At 38.3% G+C, this 20,739-nt stretch overlaps 1 protein-coding gene across 2 annotated transcripts in view; it reads right to left on the bottom strand.

The window, feature by feature from the left end:
• Window positions 1–2,085: 2,085 nt before the first annotated feature.
• LOC114655449 (activin receptor type-1C) overlaps window positions 2,086–20,739 on the bottom strand; it is a 199,998-nt gene continuing 181,344 nt past the window's right edge. The window contains exons 7-9 of one of the 2 annotated variants that reach the window (XM_028806448.2): window positions 18,133–18,257; window positions 10,776–10,906; window positions 2,086–2,434 (exon numbers count right to left, since the gene is read on the bottom strand). In XM_028806448.2, the coding sequence (XP_028662281.1) occupies window positions 2,288–2,434; window positions 10,776–10,906; window positions 18,133–18,257 (403 nt within the window). In that variant the 3' untranslated portion in view covers window positions 2,086–2,287. The remainder of the gene's footprint in view (window positions 2,435–10,775; window positions 10,907–18,132; window positions 18,258–20,739) is intronic. The other variant, XM_028806449.2, reaches the window with a different exon arrangement.

Genomic DNA, 20,739 nt, shown 5'->3' with positions numbered 1-20,739 from the left:
ATGGAGAATGGCTGCCCTTAGTGGAGAGGTATCTGAGAAGGAGAGTGAGGATCATGGAGGAAAACCAGTTGACTGGGGGAAAAGATTCGGTGTAGCACTCTACACTGATGAAGTAAAAGTTGTTCGGTGAATAAAATTACAATAAATCTATCACCATTCTCAACAATGCTCCTGAGTGGTGGGGAATGGCCAAAACCATAATTAGCAAATACAAGTAATGAAAACCAGGGTGATGAAAGCCATGGCTGATTAGTTCTTGTAAGAACTACTGATTGACAGGGGTCTGGTTAAAGGGGTTTCCTGACATTAATCTGCCTCCAGCCCTGCAAGCAGGTCCTCCAATTTACAGGGAAAACCTGGGGGTTGGTGGCAGGATTAACACTTCAGTCGCTGTAAAAAAAACCTCCCACTGTTCCAGTGTGGTGCTGAGGTGTCACACGCTGCACTCGGGTCCCAATCCAGGTAGTTTGTCATGTGGTGGGTGCATGCACTCAACCTGTTGGATATGTTCTGAGCACTTTGTTTAAGGTAAAGGCTGAGAGAACATAAAACAAGTAGAAGAAGCAAGTATGACAAGATTAGGGGGCTCAGGAAGACCAGTGCGTTAAAAACAGTCAAAGTGGTTTGGATAGCTCTTAAGGGTCCCTCTTAGGTACTCCCTGCTGCAGGTGTACTGAACATGCCTCACTGTCTATAGAAAAGGGGGTGAGATTATCCCCCAGTACACACAACCTTGTAGACCTCAAATTAAACTATGCGTCTCTAGAGTTAATCGCTGTCATAGCAGGAAGGATCTTCACTTGCAGGCCATCTTTATGTGCGGCTTATATTTTATATGGACTGCATATTACTTAAACTTTTTAGGAAAAACCCTTATAAACCTAGTTTGAGCGTTCCAACTCCTCAGAGAAGCCATGCCTGTCCAAATTAAAGCTCATAACTAGCATCTGCCATTATGAGGGTCAATGAAGTGTGCCACTGGTTCACGGTTACAGGCCTTTTTTTTGCACATACACAGCTTTTGAAAGAAGGCACCTTAATGGGACTTTGTGTGCCTGCGCTGGAAAAAGCAAATTCAGCAATGTGAAGGATGAATGAATGAATGGATAGACCCAACATGAAGAAGCAAACAAAAATTTTCAGCCAACTGGAGTTCTTTTACATACCAAGAATTGTTCGAACACTGTAGCCCACAGCCGGAAAGTTTGAATAAATTAGCATTAAAGTTAACAGTAAGTCGTGTGGTGGTGTTTTAGTGCTCATGCCATGTGCTATCCGAAGGGTGCTATATAAAACAGGGACTAACTAACGGCTGCAGAAGGCTCACAGAGTTATAGGAGTACTGAAAAGCTGCTGACTCCTGGATGAAGGCATGGGGTGGTTCTGTTTGCTCTGAATACCATTATTTCCTGCATTTTCTTTCACATCTTTCATGTATGCTGGTTTTGTTTTTTTTATGCTTTTTAGGAAATGTATTACAAAGAAAACAATTGGCAGACACCTTTTTCTCACAATGGCAACCAAGATCACAATATTATTTACAACTGAAGCACTGGCAGGTGAAGTGGATTGCTTAGGGTCACACAGCGAGGCAGACGCAGGGATTGTACCGGTAATTATTCTTAGCCAACTCATCACACTACCTGCCTATTTGTTGAAATATTTAACTTTCCGCATTACTATTAGCATCTTAAAGATTAGTAACACAAAAATAGGATTTGGCTTCTAACAAGAACAAACAAATGCTTTGACTATGTCTTTAAACTCCAGCTTAATTTCTGTTATGTAAACAATTCCTTGAAAATAAGTAATATACACTTTTGGAATAATATAAATATAAAAAAATGGTAAAATATTAGAAAATGGTTAATTTCAAAGTATGCCTTAGAATGGAAATATGCGTTAGGAACTGAACTGACTTTAAGGCATACGGTATTACAATTGACAACCCATTCTGTTTTGTGTCTTGCAGACAGACAGAACTTTGATTATAAAATAAAATATTCACAAATTCTATAATAACAAAAAGACAGGCTAAGTCATTTGTCTCCACGTTACCTTTTGAAGAACAATGTTTTTCCGGAATAAAGAAGAAGTTGTGCAGTTTAATACTATTATCCTGTACAATCAGACATGTCGGTGGGTTACCCAGTAACAATAAAATTACAATCCAACAGCTGCATTGCCTAATAGTTGGGCAATCGCAGTTTTAATAGACTTGAACTTTGGGCACTTAAATACAGTTGAGGTAGCATAAATAATCAATACTTAAAAGTCATTTTGTTTATCAGACGTGCAGAGCTCCATTCTGCAGTCTGACATCTTTTGTCACACTTAGCTGGGAGATCGTCTTCTTGATGCGGAGTGCTGTGAGCCTCGCTGCTGCGTTTGCATACCAACATTCTCGCATTATTTTACCCATCACCCGCAGTGCCTAGAAAGTAAAAAAAGAAAAATATATTTATTTATCAGAGTTTATTTCTGACTTGCAACTGATATTTTCAGAATATACAATACATGTAGATGAATAGATGGAAGTCCTGCAACACTGGATTTACTTACAATGCTTTGGCTAAATAAAAAACTTAAAATATTTTATTTGGGTCAATCCCTGTGAAGTCAACAATTTCCAACCAACTAACCATTTCCAATTTGCCTCAAACTAACGCACCAAATTTTAGGCTTGTATTTTCTCTAGTTTCTGAGATATGGAGGCTTTAAAAAGGAAGCATTGCACTAATCTTACTTCTCAGAACATGACAATGACATGACAGTGTTTCTTAAGTAATAACTTTTAAACTACTGTATTAATAATGCTAGATGCATGAAATTGTTCTTAAGTTTTAGATGTCTTTAACTTCTTTAACTGGTCCACAGTTCCCAAATTATGCCTTAATAGAAATTGTATAAAAAATTCTTTTGTGCTTTTAAAGCAACTTTGGCCCTGCATATTTCCACGCTAAGCCTCACCAGATCTTTCACATTTTGGTACGTGTTACTCATGTTATACTTATTCTTTAGCAGCTAGGTGCCTGTCTGAAAAGAATTTAATGTTTTTTGATTTATGAATTAAAAATGGAAAAAAATCATTTTATGCCTATATTTCAAATGCATATTGGCCATGTATGACAAAATCATGTTATTTTCTAACCCACTGAATCCAGATCAGGGTCACACAGTATGCCAGAGCCAACCCCAGCTATCTTAGGGTGCAAAACAGGAACAAACCCTGGACAGGGCACCAGCCCCTCGCAGGGCACATATGGCAAAATATGCCATAAAAAGAATTATACCACTGGAAAGAATTTGTTTTAATTAATCAATGCACAAAATATGAAGTTGGTATCTTCACCAAACTTAATTTACTAAAGTGTAAAACACACCATGTTATACTAATTGTAAATAGAAATTTACATTAGTAGTACTAGTGGTAGTATAAAGAGGTTCTACCAGTATTGTTTTAATAGCTATCTTTTAGAAGTATATAGCTGTGTGCCTCCATTTGCCAGTCAAATATGACTGTTGGCATCAGCTGAGCTGAGCTATCTGTTGTCCATGCCCGTTCTTGTTAGCCTTATTTAGCCTTATACAGCTCTGTGATGTAACATACAATAAAACACTAAGGTCTGTGCGCCTAGTCTCTCTGAGCAATCTGATTGGTCAGTTTGGCTTCGGTGCTACGGTGCTATGATCAGAAGAGGAAGTGCGAGTGTGAGACACACAAGGATGAGGCACACTGAGAGAGTCCCCTTCAAAGATGGCAAGTGTAAAAGCAGACAGGAGGTGAGAAAGGCACCTCGAAAATAACGGCAGCGTCTGAGAAGCAGGCCTTATGGGAATGTGCTTAAGAGAGGGAGTTCCGGTGAAGAAACGTTCACACACATGTAAATATAAAGGAAAGGCACTGAATGTACATGTAGGGCAAGAGATAGCAAATATTACCGTATATACTAACATATAAGTCGAGTCTTCAAGCCCAAAAAATCAATTATAAAATCAGACCCGACTTATACGCCCATTCAAAAATGCAACACTTACATTTTTTGCCAAATTTTGTTGCGGCAGCGCAGTTACCAATTTCTTTCTCTACTTCAACGACTTTTAATTTAAAACCAGCTTCATATTTACTTCTGATCGAACGCTCCATCGTAGATAAGAGATGCTCTTACGATAAAGGTGTATGAGGGTGTGAGATACAAAAAACACAGAATGGTGCAAACGTCACTTCAGAATAGTTCGGGTATTACCGTGTGGTCAAGTAGGCACAATACATAGAAAAAAAAAAGGCAGTGTGCTCTGTGGTTCTCTCTCAGGTGGGCGTTAGCATATCATAATCTCTTGGACCAATAGTGTAAGTTTTCTGCATTCGACTTATACGACTGGCATTATAAAATACCAGAAATTATACAATAAAATCAAGTCCCGGCTTATCCATGGCAGAAGTTATCCGTGAGTATATACGGTAATTCTATTCTATTCCCTGTCTTCGACAGGTGCCACAGCGAGTTGTATTCTAAGTAGTATGTGTCCGTACCTTGCAATTCTCTTTGTAACTAAACATGGTATGTTGGATACTTTAGTAAATATAGCTTGTTTTAAGGTAGCAACTTCATATATTGTGCATTTACTAATTAATAATTATTTTTATGGCAGACTTTGTCATACATGACCAACATGCATTTGAAATGATTGCTTCCATTTTTATTGACTAAGAAATCAAACAATTTGTTTTTTTTCAGATGGGCAGCTAGTTGGTAAAGAAGAACGATGATATGCGTAACATTAGTCAAAATCTGAAAGATCTGATGTGGTTTAGGGTGGAGATGTGGAGGGCCAAAGTTGCTCTAAAGCAAGGAAGAATTTTTGGTAACACTTAAGTTTAGGTACAGAAAAATGCATTTGCTACTCCTTAAGTCTTATGTAATGAGACCTTAACAAAGGCTTCTTCTGGTGCTAATGACAATTACACGACATCAGTAAAGTGGATATTCATCTGTGCAATGTGGCCTACTAAAATAACTTCACTTTGGAGCAATCAGAGGTAGCTTAAGTGAGACACATGTCTCTTGATATTACATACTTCAATATAAGACTTGTGAATCCTTTATATTCATAAGCAATTATATCAGCATATCAAATGCCTCACGGCACAAAGATGAATAACCACTTATCTGATGCCTTATAACCATAATGAAGACTAAAAGAAGCCTTAGTTAAGGTGTTGTTACATAAGACTAAATGAGGAACAAATGCACTTTGCAGTACCTAAACTAACGTGTTACCACATTTTTGATGCACTTTTTAGCAAGCCATGAATTGGCAAATATGTAACTATGGACCAACCATTTTAGTAGTTAAAGACATCTAATATTAAAGAACCTCCGATAATGTCATGCATCTAGTGTTAACCTCTTAAAAGTTGGGACTTATGGAATAATTTTTAGAAGCACTTATTTTTAAAGTAAAGTAAGGAGCACATCCCCTTTTAAAAGCCTAAAATTTGGTACACTAGTTTTTGGGTACAATGAAATTATTTTAAGAAAGTATGATACTAATCAGAATAAAGAAATTGGTAACAGTGAGTAGAAAGACCAGCAAGGAGATGGATTGATGACATCATAGAATTGATAGCAGTAAGCAACCAGACAGCAATAAAATGGCTAAAGAAAAAAGAAGATTCTGGAAACCATCTGGAAAAGAATGAAAAGCACCATCTGCCTCCACGGGGCCTAGATGGACTACACAGGATCTCTGGATCTGGATGAAGCAAATCAAGGATGGTCAGTTGGGAACATTTTCTAAGATCTGTTGATCTGATGCAGATTGACTCATTTAGGCTCACTCCTTGTCTACATCCATACATTTTAATGCAGGGTCATGGATAGCCAGACTTAAGTGTGGTAATTGCAAACGTGATACAGGAGCCAGCCATGGATGGCACATCATCTCATTTAAATGTACACACAGTCCCAGATGCATTCTCCCCAAGTCAATTCAGATCCACTAGTTAAGCCAGCAGATGTGTCTTTGGGATGTGAGAGTAAACCAAGAGCTCCTGGAGAAAAAAACCTCAACAAGTACATGGGGAGAACATGTGACGGGTGAAGCAGCAGCATTAATGTGTTACTGTTGTCCATTATATTAAATAAAAATCCTCTATGCATTGAACGTCGAAGACATTTAACAGCTGCAAGTGCATCCATCCATCCACTTTCAGATCTTACTTGTGCTGTCACAAGAAATTGGAGCAAAGCCCCCAGAGCATCAGGCACAAGACTGCAACCCACCCTGAATGGGCATCCTTAGGACACACATCTACACCGATTCACGGCCATCCAATCAGACTTTTTTAAGGTGTGCACATTAGAAGGTGTTCTGAGTCAAGAAAGGAAGTCACCATGGCCACTGGTACAACCACTGGCACAAAATGTAAATTCCAGAGAGAAAAAGCCCTTAGCTAGGAGAACAGCCTTGTAAGGAAGCCTGCTATTTTCCAATTCTCCATGCAACCCACAACTGTATTGACCCACTAAAGCTAATCCGTCTGCTAATTTACTGTACATGAGAAAATCCACATTCAACAATCGCTGCTTCACACAGCCTGTGAAGAGTGCCTTTGGCATTATATTGACAATCTCAAGGACCTTCATATTATTGAACAACTGCTCTTGGTGTGATGAAGAGTCTTATGGTTGTTTTCTATTGCTTAGACACCTACAGCAAAAAAAAAAACCAAGTAATTATTTCTAAAGCAATTCCCAAGACAGATCCGCTGATGCAACAGGTCATTAACCTTCTGCAAATCCCTTCATTCCTTTGTGCATATCCGATTAATGAGAAGTGAAATGAAAGGTCTTTTTGTAAGTGACTGTGCTGTGTTGGAGGCCACTCATTCATAATTGAGAAGTTACAACAAAAAAAACAGATTTTGAAAAGTGCTAAGGAATTTCTTCAGAAATGTAAAGATATGCTTGAATAAGGAACAAGTTCAGTCTCCTGAGCAGCACAAAGAAACAAACAAACCAAAGGATGGTGTTAATATTTCTGTGTGGGCTTCACTCCGATCTTAACAGATTGCCATTTGCTTTGTTCAGAGAACTGCATCCAGCAAACCACCAATGAATCCTTGAGGCATTGTGCAATGACAAAAAGAAGCTCAATTATTTTCATTGGTTCCATAATTGAGAGCTCTTGCACCTATGTCTGCCCCCTCCTTCCATATAACTGATTCATAGCCAACCGTGTAAGTAAAACTCAGTGTTATTTTGCATTTTTCTGTAATGTTTAAAGGATGAGAGCTTCAAGTAATCTCTTACCATTCATCCATCTATTCACCTTTTATGCTGTTTCTGAGTTAATGCAGCAGAAATGAGAAAAAATCTTAATCCAAAGATCTTGACTATGCATTGTTCTCTTCTCTTACTAAATGAATCTTAGCTTGAAGAGATGTATTAATTTTTTACATCTAAGATGTCTCACTTAAAGGTTTTCCAATGCTGTATCTATCCTTGTGTCTATATAAAGACAAAGAACTCCAGTTTATCTATTACACCTTGCCTGAAGAAGGGCCCTGAACTTCCTTGAAAGCTTACATATTGTGATCTTTTTAGTTAGCCAATAAAAGGTGTCATTTTGCTTGACTCATCACTACATTTATTTACCGTTATGTAACAAGACCTTAACAAAGGCATCTTTTGGTCTTCATGACACTTATAAAATATTAGTAGCATGGGTTATTTAGCTCTGTGCTGTGTGGCATACTGGCATGATGGCAAAATTACTTGTTAACTTGAAGGATTCACAGGTCTTATACTAAATATGTAACATCAAGAGAAATGTGTCTCAGTTAAGCCACCTCAGACCACTCCAAAAGTGACATTTTGTTAGCAGGTCACATTGAAGAGATGAACAAACACTTTACTGATGCTCATGTTATGAAGACTCAAATAACCCTTTGTTAAGGTCTTGTTACATAATAGTAAATGAGTAACTATTATGCATTTTTGCAGTGCCTAAACTAATGTGTTAGCAATAGTTTTATAACAATTGTTACCGCGAACATGGGCCAGGTAAAAAGCACCGTTACTACAGGGTGAAAATGCGGCGGTAAGGTGCCAAAAGAATAAAAGAAGCAGGGAGCAGTAAGGAAACTCTGACCATATTTCATTTTATTTGGATTTAGCAAGAGTTATATAATTGCTTCAGTCTCTGCCTAGATCAACATGTCGTTTGGTTAAACAATGGTACGTATCAATTTCTGTTGCTTATCAACAATGTATACACATTTTCATTAGTTAAACAATGCTAACTATCAAGAAGTACATATACTGCTGTATGTTGATGAGAGATCAATGTCCCCAGAGCATGTTAATTTTCAAACCAAATAAATGCAAACATTTTCTAAGGAAGCAGGCGGGTCTGTTATCACAGTGCTGTATGTTGATGACATACAGTACCAGTCAAAGAAGTCTGATCTCCAAAGCAGGTGACTCTATTGCAAGCCAGATAAATATCTACTGTAATAATAATAATAATAATTCATTATATTTATATAGCGCTTTTCTCAGTACTCAAAGCGCTATCCACACAGGGAGGAACCGGGAAGCGTCCTGTTGACCTCTATCACTAATAACCTGTAACAGAATTATTCATTATTATATCATACCAGTCTCAAACAAAGGGTGCCTATTGCCCCTACACCCATTGCCATTTACATAGTTTTTTTTTCTAAGAGCAACACACAGAAATATCCTTTTTTAAAATACATATTTCTAGTCCATGACACAATAAAGGGGTTTAATTAGTCAGGGTTTACCCCAGTAGCACCAGGAATAAGGCTTACACTATGGGCTGGCCATCACAGGGCATACCAGGCCAGTAACGCAACCTCCATGCGCTTAGGGTATAGGAGAACAAAGACAAACTCCACACAGACGGTAATCAGTCTGGGAACTGAACTCGATTCTCTAAAGCTGTGAGACAGCAGCAGTTACCACTGCATCGTCATATCAATTTTCCAAAGTATAAAGTTATTTAATTTACAAGCTATTTAAACATACAGTGGTGTGAAAAACTATTTGCCCCCTTCCTGATTTCTTATTCTTTTGCATGTTTGTCACACAAAATGTTTCTGATCATCAAACACATTTAACCATTAGTCAAATATAACACAAGTAAACACAAAATGCAGTTTGTAAATGGTGGTTTTTATTATTTAGGGAGAAAAAAAAATCCAAACCTACAAAGCCCTGTGTGAAAAAGTAATTGCCCCCTGAACCTAATAACTGGTTGGGCCACCCTTAGCAGCAATAACTGCAATCAAGCGTTTGCGATAACTTGCAATGAGTCTTTTACAGCGCTCTGGAGGAATTTTGGCCCACTCATCTTTGCAAAATTGTTGTAATTCAGCTTTATTTGAGGGTTTTCTAGCATGAACTGCCTTTTTAAGGTCATGCCATAGCATCTCAATTGGATTCAGGTCAGGACTTTGACTAGGCCACTCCAAAGTCTTCATTTTGTTTTTCTTCAGCCATTCAGAGGTGGATTTGCTGGTGTGTTTTGGGTCATTGTCCTGTTGCAGCACCCAAGATCGCTTCAGCTTGAGTTGACGAACAGATGGCCGGACATTCTCCTTCAGGATTTTTTGGTAGACAGTAGAATTCATGGTTCCATCTATCACAGCAAGCCTTCCAGGTCCTGAAGCAGCAAAACAACCCCAGACCATCACACTACCACCACCATATTTTACTGTTGGTATGATGTTCTTTTTCTGAAATGCTGTGTTCCTTTTACGCCAGATGTAACGGGACATTTGCCTTCCAAAAAGTTCAACTTTTGTCTCATCAGTCCACAAGGTATTTTCCCAAACGTCTTGGCAATCATTGAGATGTTTCTTAGCAAAATTGAGACGAGCCCTAATGTTCTTTTTGCTTAACAGTGGTTTGCGTCTTGGACATCTGCCATGCAGGCTGTTTTTGCCCAGTCTCTTTCTTATGGTGGAGTCGTGAACACTGACCTTAATTGAGGCAAGTGAGGCCTGCAGTTCTTTAGACGTTGTCCTGGGGTGTTTTGTGACCTCTCGGATGAGTCGTCTCTGCGCTCTTGGGGTAATTTTGGTCGGCCGGCCACTCCTGGGAAGGTTCACCACTGTTCCATGTTTTTGCCATTTGTGGATAATGGCTCTCACTGTGGTTCTCTGGAGTCCCAAAGCTTTAGAAATGGCTTTATAACCTTTACCAGACTGATAGATCTCAATTACTTCTGTTCTCATTTGTTCCTGAATTTCTTTGGATCTTGGCATGATGTCTAGCTTTTGAGGTGCTTTTGGTCTACTTCTCTGTGTCAGGCAGCTCCTATTTAAGTGATTTCTTGATTGAAACAGGTGTGGCAGTAATCAGGCCTGGGGGTGGCTACGGAAATTGAACTCAGGTGTGATACACCACAGTTAGGTTATTTTTTAACAAGGGGGCAATTACTTTTTCACACAGGGCCATGTAGGTTTGGATTTTTTTTCTCCCTAAATAATAAAAACCATCATTTAAAAACTGCATTTTGTGTTTACTTGTGTTATATTTGACTAATGGTTAAATGTGTTTGATGATCAGAAACATTTTGTGTGACAAACATGCAAAAAAATAAGAAATCAGGAAGGGGGCAAATAGTTTTTCATACCACTGTACATGTGCAACAAATCTGGTCTGTATGTGTAATACACCGATGAAAAGAATCACAATATGAAAAACTTCATGGGTCTGGTCTGTTCACGACTGACTTACTTCACAACTCTGCCACTGGTTTGAAATGTTTGGCCTCAGTTTCTGATCACAAACCACAACTCTCATGTCTTCAATTGAAGGGTCAGAAGGCACCAGGTCGGAGTAAGGCAGTTGATACTCATTGTGGACACCTTGAAGGAGAATCAAAATGGTATCATGAATATATCCGTACACATTCATTGAATATGTTATGAACACATGTGAACTGTACACAGCTCCTTCAGTTGAAATCTAAGGTTTTTTTTCTTTCCCAGACATTAAATAAACAAATGAGTCAAAGCTTTCTTCCTAACCAATCATCCTCATTTCCCTGCGCAAACCTAATAAGTAAAAATGACTTTGGCTTACAGCACATCACATTCAAACAACATTCAAGTGAATGAAAATGAAAAATGGTTATTTCTCTTGTACCAAGAATTTGTTTTCTGGCATACATTCAACTCACTTTTAAACTTGCTGCTGAGCAAAGAGCTGCACTATCATGCTACACAAACAAGTGATCACCACAAAAGAGGACCATCCTATAGCAGTACCATAATGTAAATCTCCTATTTAACAGTAGATATGAACTAGTGACAAGTTCATGTGCTTCCTCATGCATTCCCTTACATTTTAAAGTGGGATTTTACTGATAAACAAGGAATGACACATAGGTGATCCTGAACGGTCTTCAACACCATTCTTAGGAATCGCCATCTCCAGGGGCCTCATGAATAACACCTTGCATAGAATTCACAGTAAAACATGGCATATGGACAAAACTAGAAACGTGCGTATGCCCAAAAAAATTCAGATGTATAAAACTGTGCATAAGCAAAGTTCTACGCACCTTCCCTTTATAAATCCCAATCAATGTGAATCTTAACGCATGTGCAACACCTTCAGCCCAACCCCGACTCCTCTCAGAATTTTGTCTACTTGAATATGCAAATCAATATAAATACCCCATTTCATTTAGTGTTTTGTTAAAAGACCATAGCAAAAGCATGTGGAAAAAGGAAGAATTTTAGCGAATGTGAATTGGAGGTCCTGCTGGAGGTAAGGAAAAACATATTACTTGGTGGTTTAAGCATTGGTGTAAGCAACAAAAGGAAATTAGAGTGTCACAGCATGGCAGAGGCACTCAAAAGTTCAAGTTCAGAAAGTTGCACAGTGCCCAAAATAAAAAAGAAGTGGTCAGATATCAAAGTTGACGTGAAAAGGTGAGTTGCAGCCCACCATCTAAGTGTTAGCACCACTGGAGCTGGTAGCAGAATTCCAGGACTCACACCATTTGAGTAGTGAACTGCTGCAATTATGACACTTAGAACCTGAGTTTTACCACCAGCTAAGCCTGAAAGTGGAGGTCATTATAATGTCGGCCTTGTTCAGTCAGTGGAGTGAGAAGGTACGTGTTTAGCAGATACCCACTGTCACCTAAGTAACTGTGGTATATGGTTACATCATAGAGATAACTAATAATTAATAAACTAATAATTTTGAACAAAGGGGTAATGCCTTATATTACCAAGAAGCCAACCATCATACACAACACCATTTTCAAGTTTGTTCCTAGTAGTACTGTTTCTGAGAATGAATGAATCATGAGTTGAGGCAGGTCATCTCGCCACAACATTAATGAGATACATTTTCTCATCACAGATAATTTGCACATTAATAGAGTGGAAATGCTTTCAATTTACATAAGCAAATTCATTCTCTGAAGGCACATTAATGGCAATGTGCGTCCAGTTGACTGCTCCAAATACATTTGGAAAACAGGACATTTCTGTGAATTGTGCTTTGATGCTTGCCTGTTCAACAACAGTGTAAGGAAATCTTACATATCTGAATAACAAGTGGATAATACCATCCCATACAGCTGGCATGGCGCAACTCAGTGATGACTGAGAAATATCCGATCAGTCAGCCATTTTACGTTGAAAAGCTCCTGTGGCTAAAAAAACAGAGCGTGGACAGAACTAGCAAAGGAGAAGGTAGAGCACACTTCCTCAAAGTCTACCTTTGTAAAGCCAGCACCAGTTCAGCACACAGCTCCAAGAGGACAGCTCTTGGAAATCTAAATTGACTTAGAAGCCAGTCATCATCATTGGACAAGAAATCAGTATGATCTCTAAATACGCACTTTCTTCTTCCATTTTCAATGTCTTTTAACAACGCTAAAGCAGCCATGGTAGTTGGAATAGTTTGGCCATTCTGTGCACCATTATCTTGTTACAAATCGATTACAATCAAGTGCCTTAAATTTGTAAACAATATGCGATTAATTTCGGTGTATTTGTTAAAGCCCACAACATGGGTGCGAATCTAAAAAAGAAAGGGAAACCACACAGAAACAGTAGCACTGCTTTGATGCTGAGTGCCGCCCATTTACAAAATCGAGCAGAAATGTGCGCATGCATGGTCTGGAGTTCCCGTGAAAATGTGCGTAGTGTTACGCCAAGTTTAGTTTTTATATATATCTTGATGTGAGCATGGAAATGGGAGTATGCAAAATTTTTGTTGTGTCATTTTTACATGAGCCCCCAGATGGGTAAAGAATATGGCGCTGAAGCCAGAATGCACATCTTTATGCATCTTTATGGGAATCGTGAACAAACTACTGAACCATGCAATTGAAGCAGAAACCCTGACAGTATTTAAGAAGAATCTGGATGAGATATTGGGGTACCTTGGGTATTAGCTAAATAAACAGTCTTGATCTACTGAATGGTCTCCTCTCATTTGTCTAATTTCTTTTATTCTTATGTATTATATGTTCACATTCTAGAAGATCAGAGTATGCCTGATCAATAAGAGGCAACAAGAAGTCTTTGGCAACATGATTTTAGTGAATTAAGATTGTCATGACAGATATAAGATACTGTGGATTTTGTCTTATAATAATTAATATCATCCTTACAAGAACCAGTGTGAGATGAAAGACACTGCTGTTTTTGCTGGGTCCTGTCTTGTGTCACAGTTGTCAGGATAAACCTTAAATCCCCATAAATCTGTTCAGGATAAAATACTCCAAAATAATTTCCATTGATTTCAGTTGGGTCAAACAATGTCTGAGCAACTTGTAAAACATCTTAAACTGAAGGTATAAAGAATATTACTCCAATGAAGTGCCGAAAAACTGGGTTCTTTTCTTCGAAATGCAAAAAAAAATGGTTAGGCCCTTTCTGTTTAATGCTAATTCACATCACAAAAGTTTAATCAAATGTATATGGTTGAAAATTGTTTTTGCTTTAATCAATGCAACACATTTTTGAGAGTTTTACATGATGATTTTGTCGGGTAATATTAAATTGCGCAATTTGTAACCAACGTGTAAGCTGAGCAGTGTATGGGCTTGTTTCAGGATTCAAGCTCAGGTCCAAGGAGCTCTGAAGCTTTATGGGCCCCCCCTTCAAAAATGAAACAATAAAAACAGTCAGATACTTTGTGTCTCAACGGCATTTGTGAGAGAATTATAAAGGCAGGAGAGACTACCATGGCCACTTCAGTGGTGCTTGGCATTTGAAAAGAAAGAAGTGCCAGTAAATTAGTAGCTTTGTAACTGACTGAAAATGTTTAATCTCATATTGATGGGTTTAAGTTGTTGTTCTATTTCAACTAATCAGCTTTGAAATTTGCTTAGGACATCACCAACTCAAAAAGTCCAAAAATTCAAGTCATGAAAATCTGAACAATTTAACTTTTATAAAATGCACTTTGATTGACAGTCTGATTTCAGATCATTCATTAGGTCTACGAAGGTATTATCTGTGTGTTCCTTTTCCTTGTTTCACATAGTAGGTGTGAATTTAGTTTTAGTAGTTAATAAGTGCTTTGCTTTGATTGGTTAAATACATTGTTTGAGATTTTTACATGTTGATTGTGTTGGGTACCATTAAATTGCACCACCCTACCCCGTGTTAAAAAACATTTAGTAAACTGAGAGGACTACATCTGTGAAACACACTTCATGTTGCAAGACTCAGTAACAGTCTACTGAAGTAAAACAAGTAGTGTGCTTCAAATCTTCAAGAAAAGTGTTGCATTCTGCTGCTCAAGTTCCCTTTAACGTGATGTGTATTCCCATTTAGCATAGAAGTGCTTTTTACCTCCTTTTTACCTTAAGGCAGTGGTTCTCAAACTGTGGGGCACTCCAAGCTGTACAAGGTGGGCGTTAAATAAATGAACAAGACATTAAAATTAATTTTTTACATTTTTATTTCAAATTTAAATTTGCAAGCATATAATCACAACGAATGCATTATAACTAAAATTAAAATAAAACATTTCTAAGGCATAGATCTAATGACTAATATGTGCCTGCTTTAAAGTGCGAGACATATCGGTATCTGTCGCGAGCATTTGGGTAACAGTAGATCAGGTGATAATGCAGCACGACTGCACCACATTGGCAGCGTAGCCAATATTGCCAAATTGAGTTAAATAATTTACTGCGTATTGGGTTAATTTCATGATACAACTAACAGTGGTATAATATTTGTCAGACGAAAATACATTCGTCTCGGGCAGATTGACTTCATCGGTGTCCTCGTTTACGAGATTTTTAAAAATTACAACATATTTAATTGTTTCTTTACATAAAAAATAATTAAATAAGAATAAATAATTTATTCTTTGTTTTTGGGATTAAAATTACTACCAAAAACCACACAAGGCATTTTAACAGTTATTAAACCACTTTAAAAAAATAAATTGCAAATATTTCATCAAAGTTAGCCGAACACATGCAAATCTTATGTAAGTAAAAATGATAGGATACCGCGACACCGCACGAGTATCATACCTTTGTTAGTTGTATCATGGGTTATTCTCATCTATTTTAGATTATGCAGGGGGCACAGAATTATTCCAGGTGGAAAAGTGGGGGCGCGAAATACGAAAGTTTGAGAACTGCTGCCTTAAGGAAAGTCTGAGGTGAAAGACGAGGTGCCTCAAAAGCACGCTGATCTCCTTTAGCAGGAGAGTACTGGAACCATTTACACAATGAAATATCTCAGGAGTGAACTAGAAGTCCTCAGAAGATTCTCCAGCCCAGTGAAGTAAGCACTAAAGAGTGGGCGGGCCTTTGGGTCACATGACCCAGGCCTGCAATAAAGGAGGACCAAAGTGAAAAAGGGTAGATTACTACCAGTGGCTTAGAATGAAGAAACTCCATCTGAGATAAGTTCAAAGTGTACCATTAAAAGCAGAAAGGAACCCAATTCTGCAAAAAAAAAAACATCTAAGGAAAGGAATTTGCATTTATATATTTTTATATGAGAAATGAGGGAAACGATGAACATTTGAAATTAAACTGGTTAAAAGCTAGCTATTACCTGTTGATTGAATGCTTAACTAAAATTATAATGAAAGCATCCTTTATGGGATGGCATGGTGGCACAGTGGTAGCGCTGCGCAGCAAGGAGGCCAGGATTCGTGTACAAGTCCGCACTGTGTGGATCATGCATGTTCTCACCACGTCTGTGTGGGTTTCCTCCTATAGTCATAGACATGCTGGTTTGGTGGACTGGTGATGCTAAATTGGCTCATTTGTATGTGTGTAGTAGTAGTTTATTTATACAGCGCCCTTCACAGACAAAAGGTCACAGAGCGCTCAACAGCAAATACAGTACAAATACAACAGTTAAAACAAAACATTAACAAAAACAATAAAAATAATAAATAAACAAACAGGAACTACTCAGCCAGTGGCGTAGCTGGAGTACGTGCCACTCGGGGCGGGGCGGGGCTTCAATTTACCGCCCTCCAACATATCTGAATATGTTAACTTATTTAAATAGAAAATTAAAATGACGTATTGAGAAAAATTAAGATACATTTTGCAATGATTCATTTATATAGGAAAACATCAATAATTTTTTTCATATATAATTATTTATAAGCATCAACTAGACAAGAATATAGCACAGACGCACTGATAAGGCGTGTTCTGATTATTAGTTTAATATAATTACGCTGCGAAAACCAGAACCGGTGTGGTGTACAAGTGATAGGTGGGGATGAGCAAGAACACATTTGGATTGATAACAAAACGAAATTATACATTGTGAATTAGTTGTTTATCTTCCTAGAAATTATTATCGGTGTAATGTTTCTGTTTATTTTTGTTATTAAATTTCAACTGCCGTTTCTGATGCCGTCAGAGAAGGACCGTCTGAAAATGATTTTTGAAGCATTTGTGGATGAAAATCAGAGAATCTGACTTTTTTTCATTCATGAGTGATATTTTTTCGAACCCTGCTGCTTACACATGAAGTGTTCTGAGCCTTTTGGCCAATAATGCCACCCCCAAAAATGTGCCGCCCGGGGCAGACCGCCCCCTCCGCCCACCCCTAGCTACGCCACTGTACTCAGCACTGATTTAAAAAAATGTTTTCAGTTGTTTTTTAAAAGAATCAACAGACTCAGCTGCACACGGACTATAAGGCAGGCTATTCCATAGTCCTGGTGCCACAGACTGAAAGGCACAATCCCCACGGGTTATTAGCCAAGTGCGTGGGACAACCAGAAGGCCATGTTGCCCACATCTAAGAGTCCAACAAGCTGTATAGCACTGGAGCAGACTGGTTAGCTACTCAGGAGCTTGTCAATGCAAAACTCTGAAAGTAAGTACCAAAACTTTAAAATGAATTCTATTAAACACTGGGAGCAAGTGCAGTGTGTGCAGAATGGGTGTGATATGATCACTCCAGCTGGCGCAAGTTAGGAGCCTAGCGGCTGCATTTTGGACTAACTGAAGATGTGAGAGTGTGTGTGTGTGTGTGTGCGTTCATGCTGCGATTGACTGCCATCCCTATGCCTACTGTGACTGGGCCCCTGCTTATGATGGAGCAGGTTTTCTTCTTATGCTGAAAATGGAAAATGTATTTAAACAATGAATATTCTGGTTGAATGAGGACCTGCCAGATATGTCATAAAATTAAGGAAACTGATTGAAAAAACCTGAAGAACCATAACTGATGTGCCAGTAAACATAATTTACATCACTAATTGGGAGGACAGTAATAACCATAAATAAAAGATAATCTAATGTATTTGTACAAGTAGGTTCAGGAAATAGGTGGATAAATGAATGATTATTGCAAACAACAAAGGGAAAACATGTTGTCAACATGAGGAAACAGAAACAAATGCTACTCCAGGTACTGCTGTACATCATACTGAATGAAAACTAATAATATACATTTTCTACATCAGTCCTTGCTCTATGAATTGCATGACTTTAGTTTCACAAGAGGTAAACATGATTTACTAACCAAGGGTACACTATTTAATAAATGTAATGCAAATAGGCAAAGCATCTCAGAACAAAATGACTTTTCCTCCTTTATTAAATGATAATGTTCATAAGTACCTCGAATGGAACATCTCTGCGCCAGCTCCCAGTAAACAAGTCCCAGAGAGTAGATGTCAGCACGTTTAAATGATTCAAAGTTGTTCATATTGATTGAATCATCAAGGATTTCTGGGGCCATGTACCTAAAAATCAATAAACCTGTTAGCGTAATAACATTTGCAATGTAAGCGATGACACATCCTGCTCTGACATTCTTTGCCCTAGCACAAACTGGCCATGCCACAGATTCATTAATGGGAAATACACAAATAACCATATTTGTTATTTTTCTTTTCTTGTTTTTGAAATTTCTGTAAGAGTCAGGAATATAGAATATATTTGTATCAAGAACAGCAAAGATTCTTCAAAACTCTGATTTTCCTCTCTATAAATATCTCTTGTTATATTTGCATATTTGAATTTACTGACATTTTAATCAATAGTATTGACTTTTACAGCTTATATACTATCAGCAGCTGCTTTGTTGTAAATAACAAATTACAAATGGAGAAGAATTAAAAGAATAAACTTGTTTCAGCCAACAATTTCAGCCTTTATGACACATTTTCAACAGAACAGTTTTCATTCATTAGATGCGTTGCAGTGTTTTCTGTTAAACGCAGTCTGAAATAATTAGAATCAAGTTTACCAAGATCAGGTTTACCCTTAGCTTTGCAGTTTGTTGTCTCCTGGTGTCAAACATTAGCAGTCTCGCCGCTGAGTAGACTTACAAGCAGCCTAACTGGCTAAACTAAAGAAGACCCCTGCAGACTGGGCAGTTAGTGTCATTATTAACTGAAGCCTAGCGCCATTTCAGCCCTTTAACAGGGTAGCTGACTACACAGTACTATTGCACACCTTCCATGCTTACATGTATTGTCTTTGGAGGAGAGCATTCTGTTTCTTACATTGGTATCAGTGGCGTAGCTAGGGGGGACATCTGTCCCCGGGCGCAGCATCCAGGGGGCACCAAATTGATGTTCCCCATTGCATTTTGGCAAACAGGAGGGGGCACAAAATCTTCAGTTGTCCCCAGGCACTGAAAACCCTAGCTATGCCTCTGATTGGTATAACCAAGACCTGGAACTGAACCCTTATCCCCATAGCCCTGCTGAGGAATCAACACCCAAGTGACTCAACAAGCAGACTTAAAGAAAGCCTCCTGTAGCCTGGACAGCGAGCCGGGGTAGCCAGGTTCTTAAAAAATAATAGCCCAAGGACAGCTTAAAAATAGTGAATTGACCCCCAAAAATAGCCCAATGCCTGAGGTAGACAAAATGACATACTGGAGAGCAAGGAGGGGGGTGTCCAAATGAGGGGGTCACATACATACCATCATAGCCCGAGGTCTCCTTACAGATATTTCAGAGTGATGCAAGGGGTGTATATGCAATCACTCAACTGGAGGGAGGAAGGGACCCCACAGAGATTTTGCAACACATACAGCTGTGAACAGCAGGAGAGGGGTGCTAGAAGGATAAAAAAAACTTGGTAAAAATGCATTGTGGGGGTATTTGGGGGTGAACCCATGCAGTTTTTTAAAAAGTAACCCCAAAACAAAAAAAGTACCCCACAAAAGCCCATTTTTTCCCATGGACGATAATCAAAAATAGGCAAATTGGTCAAGAAAACAGCGGACCTGGCAACAGTGCTGAGCTGGCATCACTGTCATCTGTGAGAGCAGCACCATTACTGCTCTGTAACATTCACTGTCCGAACTGTTCCACAGCATTCTACCTCAAACGACAATGTTAGAGCAATGGGGTTTGACCTTCAAGCCTACCACAGTGGATTCTTAATTTGAGAATAAACTGCAGCCTCATCACAGACTAAACCCACCGCCAGGTTAGCTGGAGTGTAAACTGGCTTAGGAATTGAACAATGCTACACCATATCAGGTGATGCGGTTAAAATACCACCAGGTATTTCATAATAAGCCACTATTAGTAATATCCCTTGGTTTTGTAACAAAATGTTCCATTGAAGGAGTGCTACAAAACCACAATACAGATTTAAAGGAAATTATCCAGTAAGAAGGAACCTGATGACAAAACTCTACTGGACCAGAAGAAAATGAAATGCGAACAATTGAATAAAATGTCCAAGCTCTTATTATTTAACACAGCAACTGATCAAACAGCAAGTGAGATAAACCACAGACCGGTTCAATAATGTTCTTAACAGATATTCTGTAAATTTCTTGTTCTGTCTCAAGGCAACATAAATTGTATAATGATTTATCTTTATAATGAATTGTTAAGTTGTAAATTTTACATTAAAGTATCTCATCTCTCTGAAAGCACTATGTTTTTTTTTTTACATTTCTCTTTATTATGCACAGATCACCATTAATCTGTCAACATCTCCTGACATTAAAATTATTCTTAGTCCTGCTAAAATTGTACGTCTGGTAAGCCAAACAACATCAAATAAGCTTCTCTTCTGTTTTACTCTTTTTGTTTCACTGCAGGTACAGATTATTCTGCACAACTTGTATCTTTTTAGCCTGACAGGGAAAAATCAAAAGTTTCAGGAAAATATCCACTGTGAACAATGTGTAAGTGTGTGTGTCTGCTTCAGGAACCAAACTCAGGTCCCAGGAGCTCAAGGCATTTGTGAGAAAAT

Source organism: Erpetoichthys calabaricus, chromosome 8 (genome assembly GCF_900747795.2).
Source record: "Erpetoichthys calabaricus chromosome 8, fErpCal1.3, whole genome shotgun sequence".
Classification (NCBI taxonomy): Eukaryota; Metazoa; Chordata; class Cladistia; order Polypteriformes; family Polypteridae; genus Erpetoichthys; species Erpetoichthys calabaricus.
The sequence above is the reverse complement of the archived record's forward strand: the minus strand, read 5'-3'. Positions and strand labels throughout refer to the sequence as shown.